Raw genomic sequence first — 27821 nt, forward strand, 5'->3', positions numbered from 1 at the left:
GAAAATATGAACTAAAACTGGATATTGTACATTATGAGCATACATTTGGAATAAAAACTTATAGAATATGTTGAATACGCTCTTAAGTATTAATGTATGCATTAACTTTCGAAATGTGAAGTATAAAACTTGAAATTCGAGCTGTATTATTGTTGTCAGAAACTCCTATCAAGTTTAAGAGATGCATATAAGCAAACAAAATAGGCATTTGCACAAAAATCCGATGTCTACTTATCAAGGTCTTTATTACTGTTACGACAATATGGTCGTCTAAGGTGAGGTGCTGTCATTTTGAGCAGTCGTGTATAAATTGGTATAAACAGAGCAAGAGCTGTATGACAAGCTCCTTGCTATGCCTGACTACGAATAATACGTTGTACAGCGGGGGACACTTCTAAATGGTACACCTTAGCCGTAAATCTCCATATGGCTGTACCATTTAGAAGTGTCCCCCGCTGTACAAACGCTTGCATTAAATGAATAGTGTTTCCACTGGCTCTCAGTAAGTTTTATTTGGGTTCTTATAACCTATTTTTGCGCTAGTCTCTCTCAAATAAAAATAATTGTATGAATGGACTACTTTAGTTAAATTTGTTTACATATCTCTCAATTACTTTTCACAATTTTCCTTAACTATAATTAACATGATCTTATACATTCGTACGTCCTTTCGAGCACTTTCTGCCCAACTTATAACCCACCTACCAACAGGTGAGTACCCAAGTTTTTTTTTTTTTAAAGGTGGTACTTATTACGAACAATGGGCCTACAGTGGCACATTTATGAATTTTGTTTCGGGGGAGAGCTTCGCTAACTTTATTCCTGGAAATGTGAAAATTCTACAAGATATTTCATTTACTTTAAAACAGTAAATAAAATTTCGGGGGCTTAAGCCCGGAAGCCCCCCTAAATACGCCACTGATGGATCATATTCGCTTTTGCGAGATAGCATAGCGTGGATTTTAAGGCGTCATTCTTTAAAGGAAAAGAATTAAGAATGACATCCCAGGCTTTTGTTGAAAATACTCTCGAAAGTTACAGAAACAATGAATGAGAGTCGAGAAAGATTACTTTAACTGTTTTCAATAGTTGTTAATATAACTCAACATTTTGTGGCAGCTTTCAAATGACACAACTACTGTCCTAGTAACTGCAGAAGACGACGAGATATGGGATCTTGATTGAACGATGCAAAAACTGAATTTAGCAAGCGGTAAAAGATACCGACAAGTGCTTCTTTTTTCAATATAGATTTAGTGTCCGTGCATTTCTTCTTTCGCTCTGTTCACACCGAAAATGGTAGAAATCAATCTTTTTCTGGTTTCAAAGTTAAACAAAACACGGTAATACTTGTAGATAGAACAAAAACGGTACTAGATACCGAAATTGACTCAGCGCTCCAAGGATAGGTTATAGTTACACTGTCTTTCTTCAACTAAAATGGAGACGATAGAAATCTACTCTAGCTTCCAGTTTCAATATCAACATCGGTAACAGAGATGGCGTGCGTCAATGAAAGCTTGACCCAGGCCGGTAGCCAGCCCAAAAATGTAGGGGGGGCCGGTGGAATTTAGGGGGACCCGATCCAAGCATCTTTAGTTCATCAACGTATTATAGATCATTTGCAAGCTTACCGTGAAAAATTTAGGGAGGTGCAGCCCCCTTGACCCCCCTGGATACGGGCCTGGCCTGACTCACCACCCACAAAAAACCCATCGTCATTAACTCTGACCCATGAATAAACACTGTGAAGCTTCCTTCATTAAAGAAGTTTTGGTACACCTAAGCCCTTAATTTGTAAACCAATATGTTGAGTTGAGTTTAACGTCCCTTTTCAGCAGCGAGGCTATGTGAGACGTGGACCTACTGATTAACGTGGAATCCGAACCACATGAGCTCCCGCCGGGTAAACCAATATGGTAGTAAAAAGGTAATGTCATTCTACATGACACGCCCCCTTCTCTCCACTGACTAAAGAGTTTAGACTTGTAGTAAAAACAAGGCTGTCTAATTATCGCTAATCGGAGTTTGAATTTCTACAGTCAATCGTTTAAGCACCGCTCTATTACAACCGCGGTGGGTCTGATATTTATGATATCAAATAGTACAGTGTTAGTATGGGTCATATTACGATGAATTTCAATTTAATTATTATTTATAATTATTTCTTTGTTGAAATGCATAAATAAGATTCAGTGAGAAATAGGATGAAATTTGAAAGTCTCAAATGAAGATAAAGTAGGCCAACGGGAAGAAGGGGGAGGGGGTGTAAAATTCGACTGTCTCTCAAAACCCAAGTACTAAGTCCTACTGCTTAATACAAATACACATATCAATATCCAAAAGTACCTGAAGTTCTTTTTTCATTTACATATACTTATCTCAGGTAAGTAAGTAGAAACAAATAAAAAAAAAGAGAAGAAAATTGTAGGCCTTGTAAGTAAAACGTAGACAAATTCACCAGTGTTCACAATATGCTGTCTACAATGCACTAAGCAGAGTGGGTCGGTGAGTCATGGTGGTTGGCAATGGGTCACGACCTGTTGACGCACAATCTACTGACCCACTCACAAGTCTTGACTCACGACCCACTGACCCATTCCATCTCTGGTCCGTAGGGCATAAAAGGTAATAGATAGCAAGAAATGATATGGATTGAGATTCCTAAGAATAGTTTCATCTTTACCCTTATGTCATGTATTTAAATCAGAAGTAGTAGAAATGTACGATTTCAGACATTAACACTTATTGCCATACGGAAATAAATGGTAATACAAGTAGATACCGAGGATTGTTTTTTTGATTTGGATTTAGTATCACTAAAATAGTCTCTACTCGTATTTTTTTTTTTAAAAGGAAAACCGGAAGCTATCGGTATCTGCTACAACTTATGTTTTTAATTCTGAGCTTTTATCAAAAACTATAATAAAAGAACTAAAGAAATGTTTTTCACGTGAACTCAGCGTTTCAAGTAAACTCGCTTAGTTAAATTGGAGTTTAGCACTCCTTTCAGCACCAAGGCCAGTTGAGATGTGAACCTTCAGTTTAATGTGGGATCCTAACTACGCGATCTTCCACCAGGAATTGAATCAGAGCTCAAGCGCCGAAGGCACGTACGATAACCATATAACCATGGAGATGCACTTCTCTAGGTAAGATTCCATCTCTATTTCATTTTTCTGTTATACAATCAGAAGTAATAGATCTACCATTTCGGTTTCAATATGAAGTTCTTGTAGTACCATTTGGAAGTCTACCGAGGTTTTATCACGGGAAATGCAACTCAGGTGGTTCATGAAGATGAGTTACTATTCGATACAATAACAATTGTTGCAATTTCAACTTGAATGTCAATCCTGGAATATATGACATAAAGGATTAAGATTTAAATTATTTGCTCACAAAACTGGAGTTGCCAATAAGCCTCAAAGTTCCACAGGGCAATACCGTTAAGGAAGTTGGTGGCATTATATTTTTCTACCACCCGCTTCATTGCTAATTCATTCATTTTTAATATGTGTTATCTGTCAGTTCTAACCCTTCAAGAAGGGTGTGGTAACCTATAATGCAGTTGTTTGTATCCAACCATTTAGTTAAAATATTCGTAAGTTTCTACTTTGCGTGCGCTCTCACCTCACGAAAGATGGAAACAAAAATTCTAATTGGTAATTTTACACACACACACACACACACACACACACACACACACACACACACACACACACACACACACACACACACACACACACATACATACATACATACATACACAAAAAGAAAAAAGAAAATCAAGAACAGTGGCGTACTCAAGGGAGTTCATGAGTTTTAACCCCTCCCTTTTACAAAATGTAAAAAAATATTTTAAGATCAGTGTTGCCACACTTGGTACAATTGTACCAAATTCAGCCCTTTTTGTCATTCATCGGCCCTTTGGTACCACGGTACCACTTTCAGCCCGTTTTGTGAAAAAAATTGTACAATTCCACCCAATTCAGCACCATTTAACAAATACTTGTCACATTTTCAAAAGTGTTAATAAGACTTTTCCTACATCTCACGTTACTCATACTGTGTGTTGGACTCAAAAAATTCTGTTGAACATTCATTCTGTGACGTTGCAACGCATAACAAAATTCATTTGTTATTCGAACTATACCGGGAAACGAATGACACTAGATGGGCGCATCCGGCCCATTCTGGGTCGTCCTGTTTGAATGTTTTTAAAAAGTATTTTTTAAAAAGAACACTTTCTTGATTTTGACTCTTGGAAGAGGGGAGGAAGTGTTCTAGAATTTAACCTCTTTTAGTTTCGTGTTATATAGCCATGTATTACACTGATATAAAATAATGAATTCAGCCCTTTTTGTTTCAATTTGGTACTATTTTTCAGCCCACTCCAGAGTCAGGACTGTGGCAACACTGTTTAAGATTAACTGTGTTAAATACTGAAACGATCTTTGTTTTCTAACCCCGTTAATAAAAATGGAGACCTATATTTTGGTTTTCATGAAATAAACAGGAATTTTAATGGCTTGAAATTGCCTGAATTCTTTAAGTCTTCTCCTTTTCAATTTGAATACTTACAAATTTAATGTTACTTAAAGTTGATTACTACATGGTATATATTAACATTTTATAAAACTAAATTTAATTTTCGCAAAGTAAGAGATACTTAAATATTGAAGAATAAATCAGTAGAATCAAGTCATTAAAACTGCAGTTCGTTTCAAAGAAAACAGAGAAAAATAATTTCCCATACGTGTCAATGGTCCAAAAACCGAAGATGGTGAAGGTATTCAAAGCCGTTAAGATATGAATATAAAAATTGTGAGCGTGTCCTAAACAAGAATATTTTGCCTCCCTATTTCTGAGACCAATGAGATTATTAATAGGGGTCTACATATTATTATTATTATTATTATTATTATTATTATTATTATTATTATTATTATTATTAGTAGTAGTAGTAGTAGTAGTAGTAGTAGTAGTAGTAGTAGTAGTAGTATTTGAAGTATTAAGAATATGAAGTTCAGTGCCTCAAAGTGTCTTGATTAAGTTCTTCACCCCATTGTGTGAAAACTAAAACCTTTAGGGCATTCGCTTAACTATTATAATTTGCTAAGGAGGGGACATGACACTTATATCTGCAACGATCACAATTTCAGTCTGTGTGTATCCTACAGGAGCACCAATATTCTATGGAGGCAGGATCCCTTGCAGCTCTCCTAGTTACTCTTATGTTTCAGGGTCTCTCTAATCTAATTATATACCTCGTGTTCGGAGAAAAAGTCTTCTGAGAGACCAAGAGATAACTTAGTGAGAAGCGAATGTCTTCTGTTTCGAGTGGGAGTGGAATACTGAGGGGCTTACGTATATTGTCAATAGTTTTGTTTTTTGGACGAATAGTTTAACATTAAAGTAGTGTTTTTTTATAAATTGCATAAAAAACTTTTTGATGCGGTAAAATGAACAAATAATCTAAATATAAATCTAAATCTAACAAATAATCTAAAAGCATTAGGAGCATTAGGCATTCTTCCTAACTTTGAGAACATTTTTTTTTTTGCTATAAACCTTTATGATCAATTGCGTCCAATGCTTTTAAAATTACTCCCATTTCCTCATTTTACCCCCCTTCTCTCTCTCTCTTACTCATTCATTCCCTCTCTCACACACACACGCACACACACACACACAAACTCCGTTATGGTGTATTTTATAAGAATACTATTTTTAAAAGTTATTTTATATTAATTACTTTTTTTTTACTTTTTTATCTAACTTATTTTCAGTTTCAATCAATTCTTGGTTGAATCTCCAACTACGTAATTATATTAATTAATAAACCATAATTCCTATCTTATGATTTTAATGATTCGACAAAATAACGATTTTTAAAAAATGCATTGCGAAAGAGAGTAGTTCTGAACTTTTCCGTTAGAGGCGCTACATAAAAGTCTCTAATCAGTACTGGACAACTCTGTCACATATTCACACAATACTTTTATTAACTAATGTTGCTTAGGCTTATATCCAATTTGAATACATTTGCAGTAACTTAATTAATTCTACAGTAACATGAAAAGTTATAGCGACGATTTTAAATGAAATTGTTACATTGTAATCGAATTTATCTATCTGCACAAAAATTTCAGAGCTTTAGTTGGCTTGAATATGCATGAAATTTAAGTAGCAAGATTTGACAATAGTAAACAAATAGAAAGGTAACCTAATTGCTACAAAAAGAAAAGAAAAAAAAGAAAACATTGTGTGTGTGTATGTGTGTGTGTTTGTGTAAAAAAGAACGCCTAATCGCCCCTAATCAATCAAATTTCTGTAGGGGTTTGGGTTCCAAAAGCAATATTAACTTAATTATTATTCCTGTCTAATTAATTTTACAGTAATACTACAGCAAAAAAGAATGTGAAAATGTGTTGTTAACGAATTCACTAAGATTTGAGTAATAAACGGAAAAGTAACATAACGAAAGCATTATAAAAAAGCAAGAAAATAATGAAGAGAGAAGAAAACACTTATTGGAATGCTAAAAAAAACACAAATGCCTCTAAAGTGTCTATTCAAAACTAGGTTGATTGATTTATAATGTCATTTTTAGTCACAAAGTTCTATTGGACAGAATCTACTCCTTAAAAAGGGATTGAAACTAGGGATGGTCAGAACTGGTTCCTCACGGAACCGGTTTTCGGCTCTGAACGCATCCGGTTCTAGAAGATCCTTTTCCGGAACCGGTTTTTCGGATACAGGTCTGGAACCGGTTCCTCAGATCCGGTTCTGGAACTGGGTTTTTGGATCCAAGTCTGGAACCGGTTCCTAAGATCCGGTTCTGGAAACCGGATCTCCAAGGACCCGCCAGAAAAAAAGACTTTCCCTAATCCAAACTAATAATGGAGATTTTATCAGAAGGTAATGGTCGAAACTTGGATATAAAAGGGAATTTAATTTAAGAAGGAAAACAAACAGAACAAATTGGCGCAGATATTGGAAGATATACTATAATCTATACTAATAGCTGAAGTGCCTGGTAAAATTCGCGGTAAAATTCTAAATATGCTATGGTGTCTCGAAATTTGCCCAAAGACTAATATTTTTATAGCCATAATAACTATGTGATCCTAAAGTAAACCTGCACTAGGAATTCAACGTCACTTATAAACTATTATTTTTCAAGTTAATAAGAGTCGATTTTATGAAAAAGGCAGGATGAATATAATGCTTTTATATTGGCACACTATTCTCAATGAACACTATGATTCGGTGTACTGGAGAAAGATTCTAAATATCCTATGGTCTCTTCCCTACAGTTACCTGGAAGTATGCTAAGTCAACGGTGCGGATTTAAGCAAAGTACAAACGAACACAGTAATAATACGTTATAGGGTACTCACAAATGATATACATTACATATGAGGCGTTAATATCAAGAGTGGTCTATGTTATATTTTTGATTATTTTTTTTAAGGTATTGCTACCCACACATAAGAGAAATGTAGATTTATTTGCTACAAGAGTGGGATAAGTGTATACCAACTCAGTGAGAAGCTATACACAAAAGTCTATTCTTGCTTTCATCTCAGTTCGTTTTGCTTTCCGACAAGAATGGTCTATGTAAAAGGAGCAAGTAGAAACTTGCATGACTGCCACACTAATAAATCAGTGTGCATCAAAGTGGTGTGATCAACAGTCGCTCCTTTTTGCGCTAAGAGAGTAGAATCATAATAATGGATATCGATGACTTAAATTTAACTGATAGTGTCTTAGATCCACCATACAAGTCGAGTACATCTGATGAAAGTTCCACAGACTCAGATGATTACCAATGGAGATCTGCTGCTAGACAAATTAATTTGTTCCATAATTATTCTGCGCCAGGATCAGCAGCTGCTTCAGGTACGTGTAAGCTTCCTCCTATTACTGCTAATGGGTAGAGTAAATGCAATATAATTACTGAAAAGTTAGTGCAAATACACTACTCAACGCTCAGCGTTTGGATTCCATTTTTTTTCTTTTTTTGTATATTGCTGTCGAAACAAGAAATTGGTTGGCGTTTGTTTTCGTAATGTTAGTTGTATCCTTGTAACAACAGTTTAAGAAACTTACTCGATAATATTAAAGTTTGTTGTTTCTTAATAATAAAAGTAGAAACGATTTCCCGTGGCAATGTTTTCTTTCACGCTTATAAGTGGAGAAAACGTGTATAGCATGACGAAATATATCACATCACACGTTATTAAGAACACAAAAAAGCATGTAGATGCCGGTTCTTAACACTTCCGACTCCCCTCCGAAACATTGGATGCCCATTGTTGTCAAGGCTTACCTCCTGCCTATTTTGGATCCTCCTTGAAATCAGGGTAGGCTGAGAGTTCTATTGAGAGCATATCTAAGTTTACACCCTGTACGGAATACCCTGTACACTTATTGAAAATTGATGAAATATGCACTTTTGGATTGGGTATGCGTGGCTTCCTTTAAGCTGATAAGGACCATCATCTACAGTTTCCGGAATTCGAAATAGAGCCTGTTGAAATTTAGCTTTTTCACGATTTTCGACAGACCTAGCTCTGAAACTATGCACTTTTCACCATAGGTCCATATGAACTTTTTCTCTTATTTTGATGTGATTAATCACCTATTACAGTTTATCGGAATAGTTTATTAACACCCTGTATATAGATAGGTTGGATAAAAAAATAGCGTCAACGCTGTTTTCACGTCAGAGAGATGTGTCTCAGCATTACGAAAGTTCCGTAACTGATAAGGCAATGTGAGAAGAGGAAGGGTGGCTAGTGGTAACGACTGTATGTTATTCAGACAAAAGCACCAATGCAGTGAAGTAGATGTGGTAAGGCGAAGTGCTATAACAATGTATTTCGGCACGTCGAACAAGGTGCATGGATCAGAATTAAAGCGACACATAGGCGCAGTGCACAACAATATTTTCATGGACTTAGTGAAGTGTGCGGTGATACATCGTAGCCATATCGGACAGTGGCGCAATAGGTGAAAGTGTTTTCTGAAGGCAGAGATGCAGTTCACGATCGCCCCCATTCATGGACGACCACCAACGGGTACAACGATATTAAATATCTGTTTTGTGAATTTCTTCCATTTTTGTATCTTGAATTTGGGCAACGATGATTGAAAGTACAGAAAAAGAAGAAGAAGAAGAAGAAAAAAGAAGAAAAGAATATATATGTTGTTGATTTTAAATATAAAAATAATGTTTAATCTTAGTAGCTGAGAATATATGTTGATTTTATAGGGATAATCTGTAATCATAGTTACCGTAACAATGGATATTTGTTTAGTTATAATTGCCATGACAACTGAATAACTGAAAAAATAATAATAATAATAAATGGAGAATTGAGAAAGAATAAAAGGTAATATTGATGCAAGGTGACGTGTCTGATTTAGTGTTAGGTAATCAAGAATTATTGAGAATTTACATATTAAGTAAGTATAATTGAACGTGGTGACATATCTTTAAAATTACTCAAACTGTGGGCTAAATGTAGCGTATAAAACAAGAATAATAATTTAGTCGTTACACGGGCGACAGGACAATTTAGCTCCTTGCCTCCCTGTTGCTTGCGGATTGCTGTGGACTGTGCATTAGCTAGCCGCGTAGATAAGCGTGTTTCAGAAAGCTGTGCTGCACATTCTGCATGACATTTTTGGGTTCCGCAAAATTGCAGTGCGTTGGATATCGCATCAGATCACCGAGATGTAACAATGGCATCACTATGAACTTGCACAGGAATTACTGAAGAACTATCACAGGGAGGAGGATGATTAATAGCAATTTGCCATTTTGAATTTTGAATTGCTCGTTAACTGTGAGGGTACGAAATGAAATACTGATATTTTATGAAGGAAAAACGTAGTCTATCACACGGAAAATTTAAACTTGAATTTTGCTTCTATACCACATATCGAATATTAAATTCTGAATTTTGATGTCTGGCTTTAGGTGAAGATACAAACCTTTGCAAAGGATGTGCAAAATGGCGCAAAATTCGGAGATGACGATAGTACTCTTGGTGGCTGAGATACTATCAACTTGGAACACCACTTTGAATTTTGAATTTCTCAATAATAGGAGGGCACGGAATTTTTAAATCAAGGTGCAAAATGGTGTAAAATGATTAGATAAAAAGACATTGAATTTTGCTATGGTGATACTCCAAGTTAATAGAACTTCACAGATTTCTCTTACTTCTTGAACACGTGTCACGTTCATGTTTATGCTTTTGAGAATGAAATCGAGTAATCCAGATGCTGATCACATTTTGAAATTTCTTCAGGTGTTTAGAAGGTAGAATTTGCTATGTTAGCAGAAGTTGCACATGTTTTATGACAATGTCGTTTTTCCTGTAGTTTTTGTGGTGCGTCTGTTGTTGGTTCGTTTATAAGATCGTTGGTGTTGAACGAAAGGGAGGTTTGACAGAAATAAGACTAATCTTTAAGTTTTACGTTTAAGAAATAAGTCTAATTGAGAATTGTAGGAAAAATAATTGAGCAAGAGGCTCTTTTGAATAATTACTGTTTATAAACAAAGATAGAAATTTAATTTATTTAAGAGATTACAAAAAAGTGAATCCTATTGGCTAACATAAAATCCTCCCACATTTCTTAAAGACTGTTTCAAAGTTTCCTCATCATTTGGCACAGAGAAAAAGCTTAGCTTACGCTCGTACAGATAAAGTTTAAATGGTTACTCCACATAACTTTGGACAATTTGAAACTGAAATAGAGTCTATTCAATTATATTTTGAAAGGTTTAAATAGATGTGCAACACAAATCAAACATCACCGGCTGAAATAGTATCCAGTTTATTATCGGTTAATGTACTCGTGCAGATCAAGTGGTTCGAAACATATGCTACACCGTTCTATCAGTTGAGAAAGAATACAAGTAGTTGAAAAGTACGATTACTTATTACTCTGGAGTAAAAACTAATCAAATAGCAGACAGATATTGTTTCTGCATATTAAGACAAGAAGAACATCTCACAGTTTTTTAGTGTTCTCAGGCAACAGGCGTCCGTTTGTGAGTTTGAAGCTTGCTTAGGCTACTCGTTACGAGATCAATTTGTATTTGAGGTTCGTAGTGAATCAATTAAGACACAACTTTTGCAGTAACTGTGGAGTAGACAGAAGTGTAACTTGTTCTATTTCGTAGAAAGGGCGGAAGTTACAGACAATATTGCAACTTGCGATATGGTAGAGCAACTGATCCTATACTTAGGACAAATATAGGAATGAATTGCATCAAATGGAACTGAATGTTACCAGAGAAGAAACGTAGAAGATAAAGAAGGAATAAAGAAACTCAAAAATTCCGAGGAAGTTGGAACTTTTCTTAAGCATAAAGAGAGACTGTCCAGAGTAATATTGATGCAAGAAGTGAAGAAAATACATTTGCTGGAAAAGCAGTTGCTATAGAGGAAAAACAATAAGAGAGAAAATAACAGAATTACATAGGGAACTTAACTGGAAAAGAAAAATAAAATTCCAAACTGGCGTTGAAACAAGAATGTTTTTAATTGTTTATTTATGGCCCTAGTATTTTATTAGGTAGGTTTCCTAGGTATCGGGAAACGATGTTAGGAAACAGAAAGTGTTATGTTACTAGAACTTGTCCTTGCCTTAAGAAAATACCGTTTTCTTTTATATGTTGTGTAAAGTATCTGTTGTTGATTCGTTTATAAGATTGTTGGTGTTACACTAAAACTAAGTTTGACAGAAACGTGACAGAAATAAGTATAGGTGAGAATAGTAGACTTAATAGTATTTGTAGGTAAAAGTCTCTTATGAATAATTACTGTTTATAAATAAAGATAAACAAGTTAAACTTATTTAAAAAGTTGCCAAATGTGAATCACAGTGGCTAATGTAAAATCATTTCTCGTTTCTTAGAGACTTGTTTCAAAGTTTTCTTTAAATTAGGGCTTCGGTTCTGATAATGTCCTAGTAGACAGTGAAAGAAATATTTAATTTTCAAGATTTTGCATCAATCATTTAAGTACTATTCATTGTTAATACCTCTACGATAAGTTTTATTAAAATATCACAGTTTTTCTTTTCTAAAAGTTGTAAATAAATAAAAAAAAGATTTTCAAATGTTCGAATGTTCAAATGTTCAAACTCTGGTCTCTCTATTAATACGAAATCAACCACTTCCGGTTTTAACGTTAATTGTTATAGATTAAAAACGGCAACAGATAGCAAGAAGTTGTTTTCTGCAATTAATTAAGTGTCCAGAGAAAATTGAATGTATCCTCTGGGCAGTTCATTAATTGCAGAAAACAGCTTTAAGTTTTAATAGCGGAATATAAATCACTTTCGGCCTTCTGCAGAGCCGTTATGACGAGTGATTAGTGCCATACTAAAAAATTCGACTAACATGTTTCCTGTAGTAGTCAAGCCTCTAGTATGATGCTAATCATACGTCAAAACGACTCTGCATAAGGCGGTTTAGGTTTTAACGGTGATTCTTAAGAGTAAAAACAGTAATAGAAAAAAAGTAATCTCCAGTCAATTAAGCGGCCCAGGAATATATTCCATCTCTAATACTAACTATATGCAAAACTACATGAACTGACATAAATTAAAGGGGCACTACCGGTTCACTTGGACAGTTTGGCATGATTGTAGCTTTCTGGGACTAACCGACAGGAAAATTGCCAAAATTGAATATTTTTAATTTTTAGGGGATCTAATGGGGGGATGAAGAAATTTCCCATGCTATTAAAGTATTTTTTCTTACCTATAATCTCACGCTTTAGGTACTTGGAATTAGAATAAAAACTTGAAATTCGGTACGCTTGTACAGTTTTGTTGGCATTACCTAAGTAAATAAGTAAAAATAAAAAATTTTCAATTTTTGAGTGGTTTTATGTGGAACAGAAAAATGTTTCCCATGTTATTTATATGGGACGTCTTTTACACCCAAAATGTTTAGGCACTTCCGGCAGGATTAAACTGATGAAATTTGGCATGATTGTAGTCTTCCGAGACCAACTTACAGGAAAATTGCTGAAAGTGAATATTTTTAATTTTTAAGGAGTCTAAAGGGAGATGAAATCCCCATCTTATTTAAATAAGGGTTTTCCTGGTAGACGGGTGTGAGGGCCCCAGCTGGGCAAATTCAGGAAATATGAAGAGCAAGTGCACGAAATTGACTGTTGATGCAAAAGGCTGATACGTAACAGATGCGAGGCAGTAGGCCGAGCAAACGTGGGGGTCTGGGGGCGGAGCCCCCAGCTAGCCAAAGACTAGTCTCTATACTAAAACCAGAAATCGTAGAAATGTACTTCTTCTTCCGGTTTCAAAGTTAATTGAGAAAACATTACGTTCAGGATATGAGGTGAGAATATAATATAATATCAAGTTAATAACGAATTTATGTTACAGGAAATTTGAAAGAAATCTGTGTTGTTATATTATGTTACAAAAACCACTTATTTGTGCAATATTCTGTGCATATGAAGTATCGTTTTCTCACCTTCTCTGTCCTTGAAATTACTAACGTTAATTAGCTGATTGGTTTTGTTTTCAGTTTACAATACAAGAAACTTAGCAAACGTAATGAGAAGGACAAAAGTGCAACTGCAATACTACATCTTTGGGTACTACTCCTTTCCGTGGAAGAGCTATATTTAGGATTCTAATAAAAAATACTACATTTCAAAATAAGTTTTCAATATAAAACAGAAAACCCTTATTTAAACCATTAAAACCAGTTTAAAATCAAATAAACAATTTTTTTTGTTATAAAAGCTAGGTTCTTCATAAGTCTAACAATAAGTAATACTATACAAATTCAAATAACATTACAATTCACCCCTTCCCGATAAAAAGGAAAGAAAAGATACAGATATCTGTTTTTGGGTTACTTATAAAATTAACGTTTTAGAGTTACGACAGTCTTGTTCTTGCGGTGCGAATTGCTTTATGCTGTATTTCAGTGATATTCCAAATTCATACGCCACTACTCTCTTGTGCTGGTGCTAGACTTGAAAGCAGGGTTTGAAAAATACAGTTTGTTTTTAAAAAGAACAAAGCATGTGTTTAAAAGATGAAAAAGGTGTTCAAAACGTTTTAAACATGTTTTAAACATTTTGAACAATTTAAAACATGATTGTAAACATACTTCAAGATCGTGTAATAACGTATTTATTAAGACTTTTTTGTTCTTGCAACCGATCTTTTCATTTATTTTATCCTGGTTAAGGCTACACTGTGTTGGGTACAGAATATTTCAGTATAGATGAGTAATTCTCAAGTTATTTCATATCACGACCCCCTTTTATTTCACCCTCTTACCAGTAACTTTCATAAGTACTTTCTTGCTTGTAATAAGCTTTTCAGGTAGATTTTAAAATCTACCCACTATGGAGATTTCACACAATCTATCAAATACATGGCAAAACAAAAGTCCTTACTATCCTTGTGTGTTGAGAACGGGTTGAGGGTGAATGATGAAACTTGAAAATGGTATGATACATCAAATAGTGTTATCAAGAATCATGGTGGACATCTTTGCTTGGTATTCGAAATTTCAAATGCAAAGGGAGTCATGCTACATGTTTTAAGGTTAGAATTTTACCAGAAATATGGTTGTGCGGTTATTTTAGCCCTAAAGGAAGTCATTTCGGAGTTACCGCTTTTGAAAGTTATGCCTCTTTAGGGGCTAATCTCGCGTTTCCTGGAGGCGGGTAAGATTTTTGTTGCAAAATTTGATTACTATTTCAGAACACTGATGCTAATAAAATTATTTTAAAAATAATAAATTTTCGAAACGTAATGTTTGAAGCACACTTCATGTTGTGCTAACTTTAGAATATTCTCTGTAAGCCTATGTAATTGGTTGCTTTTGAGTCAATAATTTATTGTAGAAAAGTAATATTTGGGGCGTTCAGAGCACAATGGTTGCAAATCGATTTTCAATAAAGTTCAGTTTTGATCAGCAAATGGATTCTATTTCAAAACGTAATATCTTCGCAGTATAGATACCAAACCAAATCTAACTAAAACCATGCGAAAGGACGTGGGATAGTTTCCTATGACAGCCACTAGACAGGAGCGTCAGTGGAACAGGAGGGCAACCACCCCGATCCCCACCCTCAATTTCAGATATGGGAGAAAGGCAGTTTTAGAAAACTTTTGATAAGCATTGTCCAACAGAACAAGTTTTAGGTCCTTATACCGAATAAACACGAAGAATATACAGATGATTAAAACTGGAAAGTTGCTTGGAGCCACTTTCCAGAATTTTAAGCAAGCCCGAAACTCGAAAGTAGAGCCACATTTGGAATCTTTGGGCCAAAAAATATACAAGAGAGCAATATAGGCTTATAGCTCCTTACGGCCAATGAAAATGGATTATAACTTATCAAAATCCGTATTTTATCGGTGTAATGACTTCAAATTCTTTATGTTGGACTTTGCTCAGCATAAGGTTTCTAAATCTGCATTACTGCCCACAAACTCTAAAATTCAGGGTAGGAGGAGAATGACCTCTAAACTAACGCCCTTCTCTAGCGGCGGCAATCATAAAATTCTAAATTGCATCTTGTCATGTAGTTTTTCTTTGTTTCATCTCGAATTCATAGTTGTGAAAATATGACGTTTTCCGTTGGTGTATTCTTTTGAACACACCTTGCATTTATTTAACGTAATTATGCATCATTGACTATAGTATTGGGAGCTTGACTTGTTAATCATTCCTACGCTGCAGCATACACAATATAATGTTGATATCTTAAATTTATGAGCAAGGCGGGGAGAAATTAGCTCTTTTCCACCACCATCAACGCCCTTGTCTAGCGGTTGTCCTATGAAACTCTAGTCCACACACTTTCACGTGTTTTTTGTTTCATTTATTTCGTATTCTTGGCTACAAAGATACTACGTTTGCTGAAGAAAAGTGAACCTTTCTGAAAATGGACTTGGATCCCTTGTGCTCTGAATGCTCCATATCTACAAATATTTTATAAAAATTGAGTTAGAGTCAAATTTATTCTGCAACCATCGCATAAAATTAGTTTGTTTAGTTTGATTGATTACAGTCTTGTATCAGTAGAAAGGCTATATTAGAGAGGGCTTTGTGTTTCAAGTGAGATCGGAACCACTAATTTTGAAATTTTACGTTGGATCGCAGTCAAAATCACTACAGCAAATTCCGACGTCTCATGCTTCTACCCTCAAAATTTAATGTTAAAAGACCGAAAATTGCGCCCTGTAGCGTGGTGCATACATACATACAGACAAACAAATTAAGATCAAATTGTCCCAGATACTGACGTTCGGCACTGATGTTACAATAAGTATCACGCTTTAATAGGTAGTTACGCGAGCGACTGCCATACCTTGCGCTTTCTCGCCTGGTAGTTTCATAGAAGTTATGCCAAGGTGTAAAGTTTTGAAGAAAATTTAGAACTGAGTTGGGAAAGAGGGACGAAATAATATTTTCATAATATAATGAAAATTTGAAACAAAATTAATTATTACCTGAAGTTCCCAGTTGCATGTCAACCACATCACTGACGTTAGAATCATCAGAAACAATTTTCTGATCAACACTTTTTCCGTTTGTTTGGGTTTCCAGTTTTTTCATTTTTAATGATAGTTCTTTATTCTTTAAACTAAACCAACAGTTCTTTCTTACACGTTTTGCATCCGTGAGGTATACAAGCTGTACTATAGGTAAGTTTATCCAACATCGTATTAATAAATTTTGTACTGCTTTAATTTTGGTGCACCACTAGAAAGAATTGTTGAACTATTGTAATTCTCCTTCTCATTGTCCCCTAAAATATTTGCGCTAAGCAACATGAAAATATCTCACTTGGCATAGGTAAAATTCAAGGTGCCACAAGTAATAATTGTTGAACATTTAGAATTCTTGTACGATTTGCGTATAAATATGGCCTCCAAATGTGTGTTAAAAACCACAGGTTCAAAAAAGCACAAAAATTAACCTGCGCTACGTGGCTACTAAAAAGCACAAATGCTATATAACCGAGTGAAGGCAAGACGAAGCCTGTGAAGCTGGTAGGCCCGTGCGATAGCACGGAGGTGCGTCCGAAGGGAACAGGCGCATCACCGATGGTGGGTATGCCCGTAATCGAGGATAGTGAAAAGAAGTGGGTTTTAGCAATGATACAAGTTTCGATAGCACTTGTCATAGTTTCATACTACAGGTAGTAGCGCTCCACTTGTAAACATGAAATATAGGATCTATACACTGTCCAGAAACATACCGCCGATGAAAACTAGCATATAATAGCATCATCTTTTATATGCACTCACTTATTTTATCCGTAGGAAGCACTTGTAATGATTTTACACTAGTATCCCTACCCTCGTAAACCAAAAACACAGCTGTATTACTTTGTATTCAATTCTGTTGCCTACAGAAATTTGTTTCTTATAAATATGTCTTTTCATGCAGAGTATTAAATTTCACCTGTAAATCTTCCAAAATGTGATGCACCAAAACTACATCAGCATCATAAGTTGCATTTTATTAAAGCTGTTCTATTATTGTGGTATACAAAGTTTAATGTCAGATGTATCAAAAAATTCCGAGGCCATAGGCCAACTCTGTTACGAGTAAATATACGAAAAAGTGGAGAGGTAAGTGGTTGATAACAGTTGATTTTCAATCTAAAAGGATGGAAGTTTTCCAATCGCACTAACCATGTTGGTTCATATTGCTAAAGTGCCCTGTGTTAAATGAGAAAAAAAATCCAGTTCAGTAGACTGTTCGAATAAAACATAAGAAGACGCAAGAATAACATAGGAAACACGCGCATTGTTATGTGAGCGAACCTAGAGTAGTACCTCGAGTACGTTTCTGAACAATGCTGTATTGTTGATATGGTAAGTACTTACAGGAACAACAGCTGAAGATGGAACGTTTCTGTTTCATTTAACATACAAGCAGAGGTAAAAGTGCGGGGGAACTCGGGGGACGCCGTCCCCACCTCGAAAATATATGTACGGCATCCCCCAGTTCCTAAAAAAAATACAAAGGGCAAAGATAGAGAGGGGGGAACGACATGGCGTCATGGCGCTATCTACCGTCCCCCCATCTTTTCAGGTCCACTTTTACCCTTGCATACAAGTGTGCAATTTACAAGTGTGAAGGGGGCGCGGTGGCTCAGTGGTAGAGTGTTCACCTCCGGTGCTTGGGGTCCGTGGTTCGATCTCAGCTCGCGCCGTGTGGACTTTGTGTTGTACAAACACCGTGCTCGTGGGTTTTCTCGGGGTCCTCCCGTTTCCTCCCACTTTTTTCTTTCCACCATTTCACTCATTTCTCATTATCACCGTCTCCTTTAGCCTAACCGGCATAATCGTGGGACGTTAAACTTAAAGATTTCATTTCATTTTTACAAGTGTGAAGCCCAAATGGTTAGTGCGATTGAGAAAGACTTTAGGTTAAAAACCAACCATTTCCAAAACTTTCCTTTATTTACTTTTTTCTTATCCTTAGCCCACTTATAACGGTGCTGGTCTATTACCCCATACTTCTAAAATACCCTGTATTTATGGGAAAGCAAGCAAAGTAACTAGCAAAAGATTGTCGGGTAGAATTATAAACTACAATAAGCACTAGGAAAATTCCCCTCAAAAGAGTTTTCAGTTTTGAAAATGAAATCATATATTCATCCTGAAAGTGTCAACAAATATTTAAGAGGAGCAGCGGTGGCTCAGTGGTGGGGCGTTCACCTCTGGTGCATGAGGGGTTCTTGGTTCGATCACAGCTCGGGCCAAATAAACTTTATAGTGGTCAATGTGTATGCGTGGGTTTTCTCTTGGTTCTACCGTTTCCTCCCACTTTCTTCATTCCACCATTTTATTCATTTCTCGTCATCATCGTCTCCTTTAGCCTAGCCAGCAACACCGTAGCACGTAAAACTTAAAGATTTCATTCAATTTTTATTTTCACTTCAAATATCTAAGAGAAGTAATCGTTTGAATAAAAATTCTATTACCGGAAACTTTGTGAGACTTATTAGCAAAAGAAATGATACTATTATTACCAGTGATAACAGAAGTTATTTAGATCTTTTTTAAATGCTTATGTTTCCAGTTCTATTACACAAAATTAAACAGTACTTAAGAGTTTGTTAATTTTACAGTACATCTAACAGTGAGAACTCTAGTTACTAATAGTAGTTACTAATAGTGAGAATTCTAGTTACAAGATAGTCACAAATTTATTATCCGCAAATCACACCTAGTGCTCTGCCGGAAGTACTACTGGATTTGTAATTACATTCGCAAATACGATTTAACTGTCACTGTCAGACATTATTAACCGATCATAAATCCTTGAAATTGTGTTACAACGAAATCGGAAAGTAATGTAAATTTCATAACTGTCGTGATCAATTAAAATCAAACTAAAGTTTTGAAAAAGACGATGTCTGAAATGAATCAATAGATATTAAAAAACAAACAGTGATAATGTAGACAATTAAAATTTTCATACATAACATAAATAAGTTTTCTAACCTTGTCTAACGAACACTTGATTGACATCCAGGAGAATATCACAGCCTTCGATGATCATTCTCTCGACAGCTAAATTCTTCCTCAAATTCTCCGTCTCACTAACCTGTCAAACGAAAATGATCATTTACCAAACATTAAAATACAAGGTATTTTTATAAACATATCTAATTTGTTACGTATATACGATGAAAATAAAGTTAGAAAAGGTGAAATAATTGTGCAAAAATATTGCATTGCGTAGCTTACAAGAATAGTCCTTGTAGTGATTATAATAAATAAGAATGATAACTGATAAGAAAAGAGAGAAGTAAAATAATACAGAGAGATGATAAAGAGATAATTCAGCTAAAAAATGTAACTCACTAGCAGTTGTTTTAGGCGTTAAGAAGGCAGAGTCACCCTGACCATAAGACTTACGTGACTATAGGCAAATAGCGAGTCTGAATTCTGTGCAGTCGAAAATGGAATGAATGAACAATGACATGCCCAATTCAGATTTAGTCCTTTTTATATGAAATGTTGGAATATGCTCTACACACATTTCATATTTCATTGTATGACAGTTTCGAGTGTCAGTCTGCTACTATAAAATAAGTTTTGGATTTGTTTCGATAATCCGAATTACATTTTGCAAACAGCTTTGACTTAATTCATTCAATTCAGAGTGATTCTTTTAAAAAACACATTTTAAATACTCCGATTTTACAGTCTCACTAATAGTTTAGAAACGTGCGCAAATTTAGTCAGTAAATACAATTGAATCACTGATTTGTGAAACGTTATAAGTCAGCCACATCAGTTGGGAGTGTGCGTTCCTCATGGCTCAGAAGTTACAGCCCATGTCGCCCGACTGTATTATTCTCATCCCCACAAACAAGAGAAAATTTTCTTGAAACTAGATTTCCGGAATGCGTTCAACGAGATCAACAGAGACTCTATGCTTACAGCCGTAAAAACGCACTTCCCTTATATATACACTTTCATACATCAGTGTTACTCACAGCCGAGTCATCTATTTTTTGGTGAAGATATCATACTCTCCCAGCGAGGTGTTCAACAAGGCGACCCCCTAGGACCTGCTTTATTTGCGTTAACACTTCAATCTATTGTCAGAAATATCAATACCGAGTTAAACATTTGGTACCTCGACGATGGGACTATAGCTGGAGACAAGGAAGATGTCCTCGAAGCTTTGTCCAAGATTCGTACTCAATCTCGTGACATTGGATTACAACTCAATTTCTGCAAATGTGAAGTCGGTTTCCTGGGAGTCTCAAACGAACAGGCCAACATCCTTTACTCCCTTTTCAACGAAGTTGCACCTGGAATTCAACTTATATCATCCGACAGAGCCTCCCTTTTAGGTGCAGCGCTACACACTGATACTCGACGCATTTTGTTATTGGACAAGATATCTAAATTAGATCTCTTCTTCACTCGCCTATCAAAGTTATCTACCCACTCAGCTTTTTATCTCCTACGGGCCTCATTAGCCATTCCAAGACTGCTATATTTCCTTCGTAGTTCTCCATCCTGGCATGAGACAGATCTTTTGGAACAATATGATGAATCCATCCGACTTGGCCTAGAATCTCTTCTCAACTGCTCTCTCACAGATAACTCATGGCTACAAGCATCTCTCCCTGTGGATCACGGAGGTCTAGGAATTCGTCGAGCCCTTGACTTGGCTACTCCATCTTTCCTTTCATCCATGTATAGCTCTATGCCTTTGATCACTTCTCTTCTTCGCAAGGATATTCATCAGGATTCAGAAGCTGAGATAAATGATTGTATCTCCCAGTGGATATCGTGCGGCGGACTCGATCTACCTGATTTTGATAAGAGAAGTTTTCAAACTTCATGGGACGCTCCTCTTATAGACTCCAGATTATCTTCTATTCTTCAGTCCTCCACCAATCCTGAAGATAAGGCACGTCTTCTTGCTACTTCTTCCCCTGAAGCAGGTGCCTGGTTACAAGCTATCCCATCTTCTTCCCTAGGGCTGCATCTTCCCGACGAAAGTTTTCGAATCGCTTGTGCGTTACGTTTGGGAGCAGATGTCTGTGAACAACACCAGTGCCCTGCTTGCGGAAGTTTAGTGGGTAAGAAAGGTATACATGGCCTATCATGTGTTCACAGTGCTGGCAGATACTCTCGACACTCCACTGTTAACGATCTCATTATGAGAGCCCTCATATCCTCTGGAACGCCTTCCGTGAGAGAGCCAATGGGGTGTAGTCGCTCTGATGGCAAGAGACCTGATGGAATGTCTTTGGTGCCTTGGAAACGAGGGAAGGCTTTAATATGGGATTTCACTTGTACCGATACCCTAGCCTCCTCTAATCTTCCTTCATCTTCGACAAAAGCTGGGACGGTTGCAACTCGCAGAGAATATGAAAAGAGACGAAAGTATAGCAACCTGTTGGACAAATACCACTTCGTCACCATAGCCATTGAAACTTGTGGGTCCTGGGGTCAGGAAGGTCTAAACTTCATTAATGAAGTTGGACACCGTGTAGCTATTAACACAGGAGACACCCGAGCTTCATCCTACCTTATACAAAGGATAAGTATGGCTGTGCAAAGAGGGAACGTAGCAGCGATGCTAGGAACTCTCCCTCCGGGAAAAGCTTTGGAGGAAATTTTCCTTTTGTAATCACTCTCCTCTCACCAAACTCGAAAAAAAAATATATTATTGTGTATTTAATGACTTTAGATTTCTGGAAACAATGTGTGCAGAATAAATTGATTATAGTCAGCCATATGCCGAAAATGATTTTCCATGCAGCTTTGATTCTTGAAGAGTAGCTACACCGTTGGGTTGTAATATGTCAGAAGTCATGCTAATAGTTCGTGCAATATCGAGCTGCAACAAGTGTTTCTGAGTTGAGAAACGTCACAAATACGGCATAAACGTACAGCATTATTGGCATTATTGACTTATGACGTTTCTCAAATTAGCGATTCAGTTAAGGAAAAGTTTCAGGGAGTTGAGTCTCCTAGTCATAGGGTTTACCTCGACCATTCCACAATAGTAATGTGATTCCTTAAGCAATCATCAAATTCATTTTTAAATCAACTTCATTGTACAACACTACTATTATTGAAATGGTCATTGTTAAATGGAGGATATGCGCAATTTAAACATAAACAAGTCTTATTTTAATAATGATACTTAGATTTACCAATTAAAATTTAATAATTTATCTTTCTTATTATTACTTCATTTTACTCAAAGCTATTAGCACCAAAACGGATTTAACGAATTGCCAATGTACATCAATAGTTAACAGCTCAATATAGTAACGAATGTAATACTTTTCTTAATGAATATTTACTTTATTTAAATCCAATTACAGAAAGTTGTTCGTTGTATATCCGATCATTTTCGATTCGGTGCTGCCACCTGGCGCATCATACTGGAACTATAGGCTTGCTGACGGGAGCAATGTTGTGTCTGATGTAGGTGCGTAAGTGAGTGTTGGTAATGTTATCAAATGGTGCCGAGAAGCAACCGGTATTGGAAAGGTTACGTAATGGCCCTTTTCCATTCTGTTTCCTACGTACGCATTGTAAAGCAATATCGGGAGAATGGGTAACACTCGAGTGACGACGGCGAAAGTTATTGTGACCCGTTACACACAACAGGCTCCCCCAGCGAGATATTTATCCACGAAAATTACCAGAAGGACTGCAAGCAAAGTAACAACCGTAGTGCTAAAGGGGATCAGTTCATCGGCGTGCCAAGAAAATTCCCTGACTTAAAGTGGTAAGGCCACAGATTCCATCTCGCAACATCAACTGTGAACAAAATAATTCGCAAGCGCCTCAGGTTGAAATGTGTGCGGAAGGCCTGTGTACACCACCTGTTACCGTGTAACGTTGTTGAACGTAAGACGAACTGTAGGAAACTGTATAAAAAGTACCTGGCATGTTCCAAATAGAAGAAAGTTGTCACAATGGATGAATCGTATGTCCATCTTACTGCTAGTGATAACATACCATGATATGCATGGCAAAGGGTGCAGCAACTTTGTTCGTCAATGTAGGGAGAGTTTCCCTTATGGTTTTACAGAATTCTGATATGAGAGTAAGGAGGACAAACACGTGAATGTGAATGCAAGATATTTCCAAGAATCTACTCTGACACCTATCTATCGGAGAGACATCCGACAATTCTATGAAATGGACGCGAAGCAATTGATGGACAAGGTTTCGTGTCATATTGCCAGAACAACACTACGTTTTTCCAGCAAAAAATGACAGAGGATTAGAAATTCTTATCATTCAGTTTGAAGATATTCCTATGAAAATCCAGATGCCAGTCCAATGAATTCTTGCTCATTTCAACTGTTGAAACGACGTCTTCAACATCGCCATCCGCTCACCCTGGATGGTTTATGGAAATCTTCCAGGGAGGAGTGGTACAGAATTCCCATGACCGTCCTGCACCAGAACTTGGTGCAATGGAAACTGCGATGCCGTGTGACAGTCAGCAATGCTGGGGGTCCAATAGAACATGCTCGGTGGTGGCAGTGGGGTATCTCTTAAGATTAGTACCCGTCAAATATGATTGGATATAAAGCAAACCACCTTCTGTATTATGTTAATTTCTGCAATAATCGAAATGATTCAGTGAAAATGGACTCAAAAGCACTTAGTAACATCAACACAATTGGACAATTTTTGATCCTGAGGTATTCCACAACTCTTTATAGCTTCATTTAATGGAATCATGGTTACTCACGAGACGAGACGAGACAGAAGTTTTGTCACTAAATACGAGATGGAACAGAGTTCATCCAGTACAAACAGATATGCTTTCAGAGACGAGATATTAGATGTATCATGCTTTCCAAGGCAAGCCTGAAGTTTTGTCTCGTAGGCATAGGAGCCGATCCTGGAGATATAAGGGGGGCGCAGAATCTGGATGTTTTTGCTTGGATGTATATAACAACTAACGTAAGAACAAAATATACATACCTGAGGGCCTCTTCGTCAAATTTATATAGAAATCGGCGCCACTACTTGTAGGTAAACTTAAATGAAATAGAGGCTTGTCATAATGTTGAACTATGTTTTTATATTAAGCATTATTACTCTTGTCGTTCAGAAACAGATCTACTATTTCCTTTGAAATTAAATGAACATTGTAAAATATAAATTATGGAATTGATCTTCTAAAGAGAGTGTTAATTAATATCTGTTTAGAAATGTGTAATCCTTTACTCACTATTGGAGGAATCTGCTAGAAACGTTGATGTAATTGCTGCTAAGAATGAACATTTCTTAAGAAAGCAGCTTTTAGTGTCATAAAACCTAAGTTATTTTCTAAACTACTCATCTGTATAAGAGCAAATCATGTGAGTTTGCTTATGAAAATAATATTCGTCAGGCATTTATCTTTCCTTTTCTTCAGATTTTAAGCAGCAAATGTGAAAAGTATAAAAATTAATGAGAAGTATTGTGCACATAACATTTGAAGTAAATTTATCTACAGTAGAATCTTAAATTTTATTTTAGAGGAAAAACAAGAGTCTCAATATTTATTCTTACCTCATCATGCATTTGTCGAGACAGATCTTCCAGCTGTTGTCTAGCGTTTTCTAGACTCTTCCTCTCCACATGATCATGTGGTGTATGGGCTAACAATTCGTGAAGTGTAATAATATACCTTGGCACCTTAAAAAGCATAAACAAGTATAAGGTTATGATTCACACTTACAAGAAAACAAAGATAAGTTCAATAATAGGATTGAGTTTTAGTCTAATTGGTTTTATAATATCGCAATTTATGGTTATGTTAGTTTCGTGCAAACGAAATGCCTTCCTCAGGAGTGTAACTTCCAAAAGCAGAAAACATTAAAATTACAGGCGTTAATATAAGTAGTCGCCGTCTGTAACCACATACATTTTCCATCCTACATTCAATGAATGGATTCTGTGTCAAAAAAAGTATGGAATCTACGATGCGAAGAAATCCTCAACTGCAGTTTGCGTTCTATCATCAGAGAACGTCTTTTCTCCCATGAAGTACTCGAAATGCCGGAAGAGATAATTGTCGGAGGGAGAGGCATCAACTGTTCTTTGAACGCTATGAGCGAACATTGCTGTGCAACGTCGGGATATCATATCTGTTGTCCACTGATGGATACTTATGGACAAGTCTGGGCTGCATTTCATGGAGTTCAGGACACTAGCACGATCTACAGGGATTGTTTTCCCTCGACATAGAAAGATATGAAGAATTACACCCACTATAACACTAAAAAACAACACTTTCTGTGGGTGGAGGGGTAGTTTAGGACAGTGTTTTGGATATTGATTACGATCCAACCACAGTCAAAACCATTTACGACTGTCGTAGGAGATCCATATTTTATCAGATGTGACAATCCGATGCAGGAAAACTTTTAAGCTATACCATACACTTAGAGAATTGCTCACCTCCAGATGGCAATTCTTGTTGACTGGTTTCAACTAATGTAGCACCTACAAGCTCACGTTTTCACTTTACCGATTGATACCGATATATAACTCATCTGCAATGGCACGAATATTTTTCCGAGGGTGCGAACATGATATTGATTGGTGCCATCGTGGCTCACTTTGCAATGTTTTGTCTCCGGAAGAAAATTTGACAAACTAACAGTGAATGGTGCGTTCGTTAGCCATTCCTCCTCAAAACATACTACTAATGTTTTTCACGGCTTGCTACGCAGAATGTTTCAGATTGAATTTGTAATGAAAAATGAGTCTTAATTATGTGCTCTTCATGCATTTTCATACGACTCTATTCACAAGTAACTACTTCCTGACTGTCTGGGTACCGCAGTCGGTTTTTTAGACGCGTTCTAACTTTGTGATGATAGATTCGTGACCTTGCTCTGTGTTGTGTTGCTGAGAAATTTCCCAGCAGACATGAAAGCGGACATTCATTCCTATCAACCTAATTTTATAAATACTTTTCAAAATCAACTCAATATTACGGAAAACTTAATATATATATATATTTATAATGGTTATTTAGATACAAATATAGAGTGTGTTTCATTTATCGTTACGACCTCAAATATTTGAACCAAATACTGAAAATCCATTTCCACAGGAATGTACGTACAAACAGGGTCTCATCAGTGCCGAATTTTGTATAACTTTGGAAGGGCTCGTTCAGGTACTTATGTTTTATTGTCAAATATTATCTAACAAGACATCACTGAGGATTTTAGTACAAAACGGGAGTCCAAAGCAAATTTCAGGGGCCTCGGTTCCCTTTAGCTTCTCACATCAACACATGTACGGAGTGCTCACTAAAATTAGAGAATATTCATAAACCCATCAATTAATTTCCATACAATTTTATTTTCGATATCGTATTTAATTTCGAAAATATTTGAGGTCTCAGCGTTAGATGAAACATTCTGCATATCAATAAAAATGATCCACATCTTTCAAAGTTTATTTCTGCCATGCAAATTTTACATTACATCCAAACTGAGGGGACGCTATGATATACTATAACTTATAAGTTAACTCATTCAAGAAATATTGGGATCTTTCCTGAGACATTACAAAGTATAATATTATATACTACAAGAAAAGCAGAAAAGATACCCTGCTTTTCAGCCAAAATGACTTCTTATTGCTTTACTGATGATATGTCGACGAATTTAATATCCTACTCATTATAAACATTGAAGCAGTATAGAATATGTTGACAATATCCTAGAGATATAACACAGAAATGTATTATTCTATACTCGGTTTATGTTAGACGGAATTGGAAGAGAATATGACCAAATATTAGCTGGGTTCAGTAAAGATATCCCATCGCAATGTAGTCTACTTTATGTTTGTACTAGTTTGTATTAACTCACACCAAACCAAAGCTAACATAAATGGCACATTTCAAAGAGAAAGCATCAACTAAATACTTAATGAAACTTTTCTATGTAATGAATGGAGTGAAGTTTTCTTCGAATGGTATCTTTCGATCTTATTTGTTATTATACGAGTACATATAGGATTGTTTCAAAATAAACTGTCGCTTTCAAGTAATTGTAGATTATTATAGAGACGTATTTATACGTATGTTATGTAAGTGTGTAAAAAGTAATGAAAAATGTTTATTGTTGCAGTAACCTCCTGTAAGTGTTCTACTTAACAGTAAACGTGACTGCTTCTCCTAAAATAGCTGCTTCACCGGCAGATGACTTTTGCCAGTCTTGTACTGCAGTACATCATAAACCCACGACTATATTTTAAAAAGT

At 36.1% G+C, this 27821-nt stretch overlaps 1 protein-coding gene across 1 annotated transcript in view; it reads right to left on the reverse strand.

The window, feature by feature from the left end:
- The window catches only part of LOC145666671 (ras-specific guanine nucleotide-releasing factor 1-like), a 997934-nt gene that overhangs the window by 192017 nt on the left and 778096 nt on the right, over positions 1-27821 (reverse strand). Inside the window, exons 8-9 of the mRNA XM_081734144.1 lie at positions 25108-25233; positions 19552-19654 (exon numbers count right to left, since the gene is read on the reverse strand). Of these exons, the coding sequence (XP_081590270.1) occupies positions 19552-19654; positions 25108-25233 (229 nt within the window). The remainder of the gene's footprint in view (positions 1-19551; positions 19655-25107; positions 25234-27821) is intronic.

Source organism: Thermobia domestica, chromosome 12, assembly GCF_964235325.1.
Source record: "Thermobia domestica chromosome 12, izTheDome1.hap1.1, whole genome shotgun sequence".
NCBI classification, from domain to species: Eukaryota; Metazoa; Arthropoda; class Insecta; order Zygentoma; family Lepismatidae; genus Thermobia; species Thermobia domestica.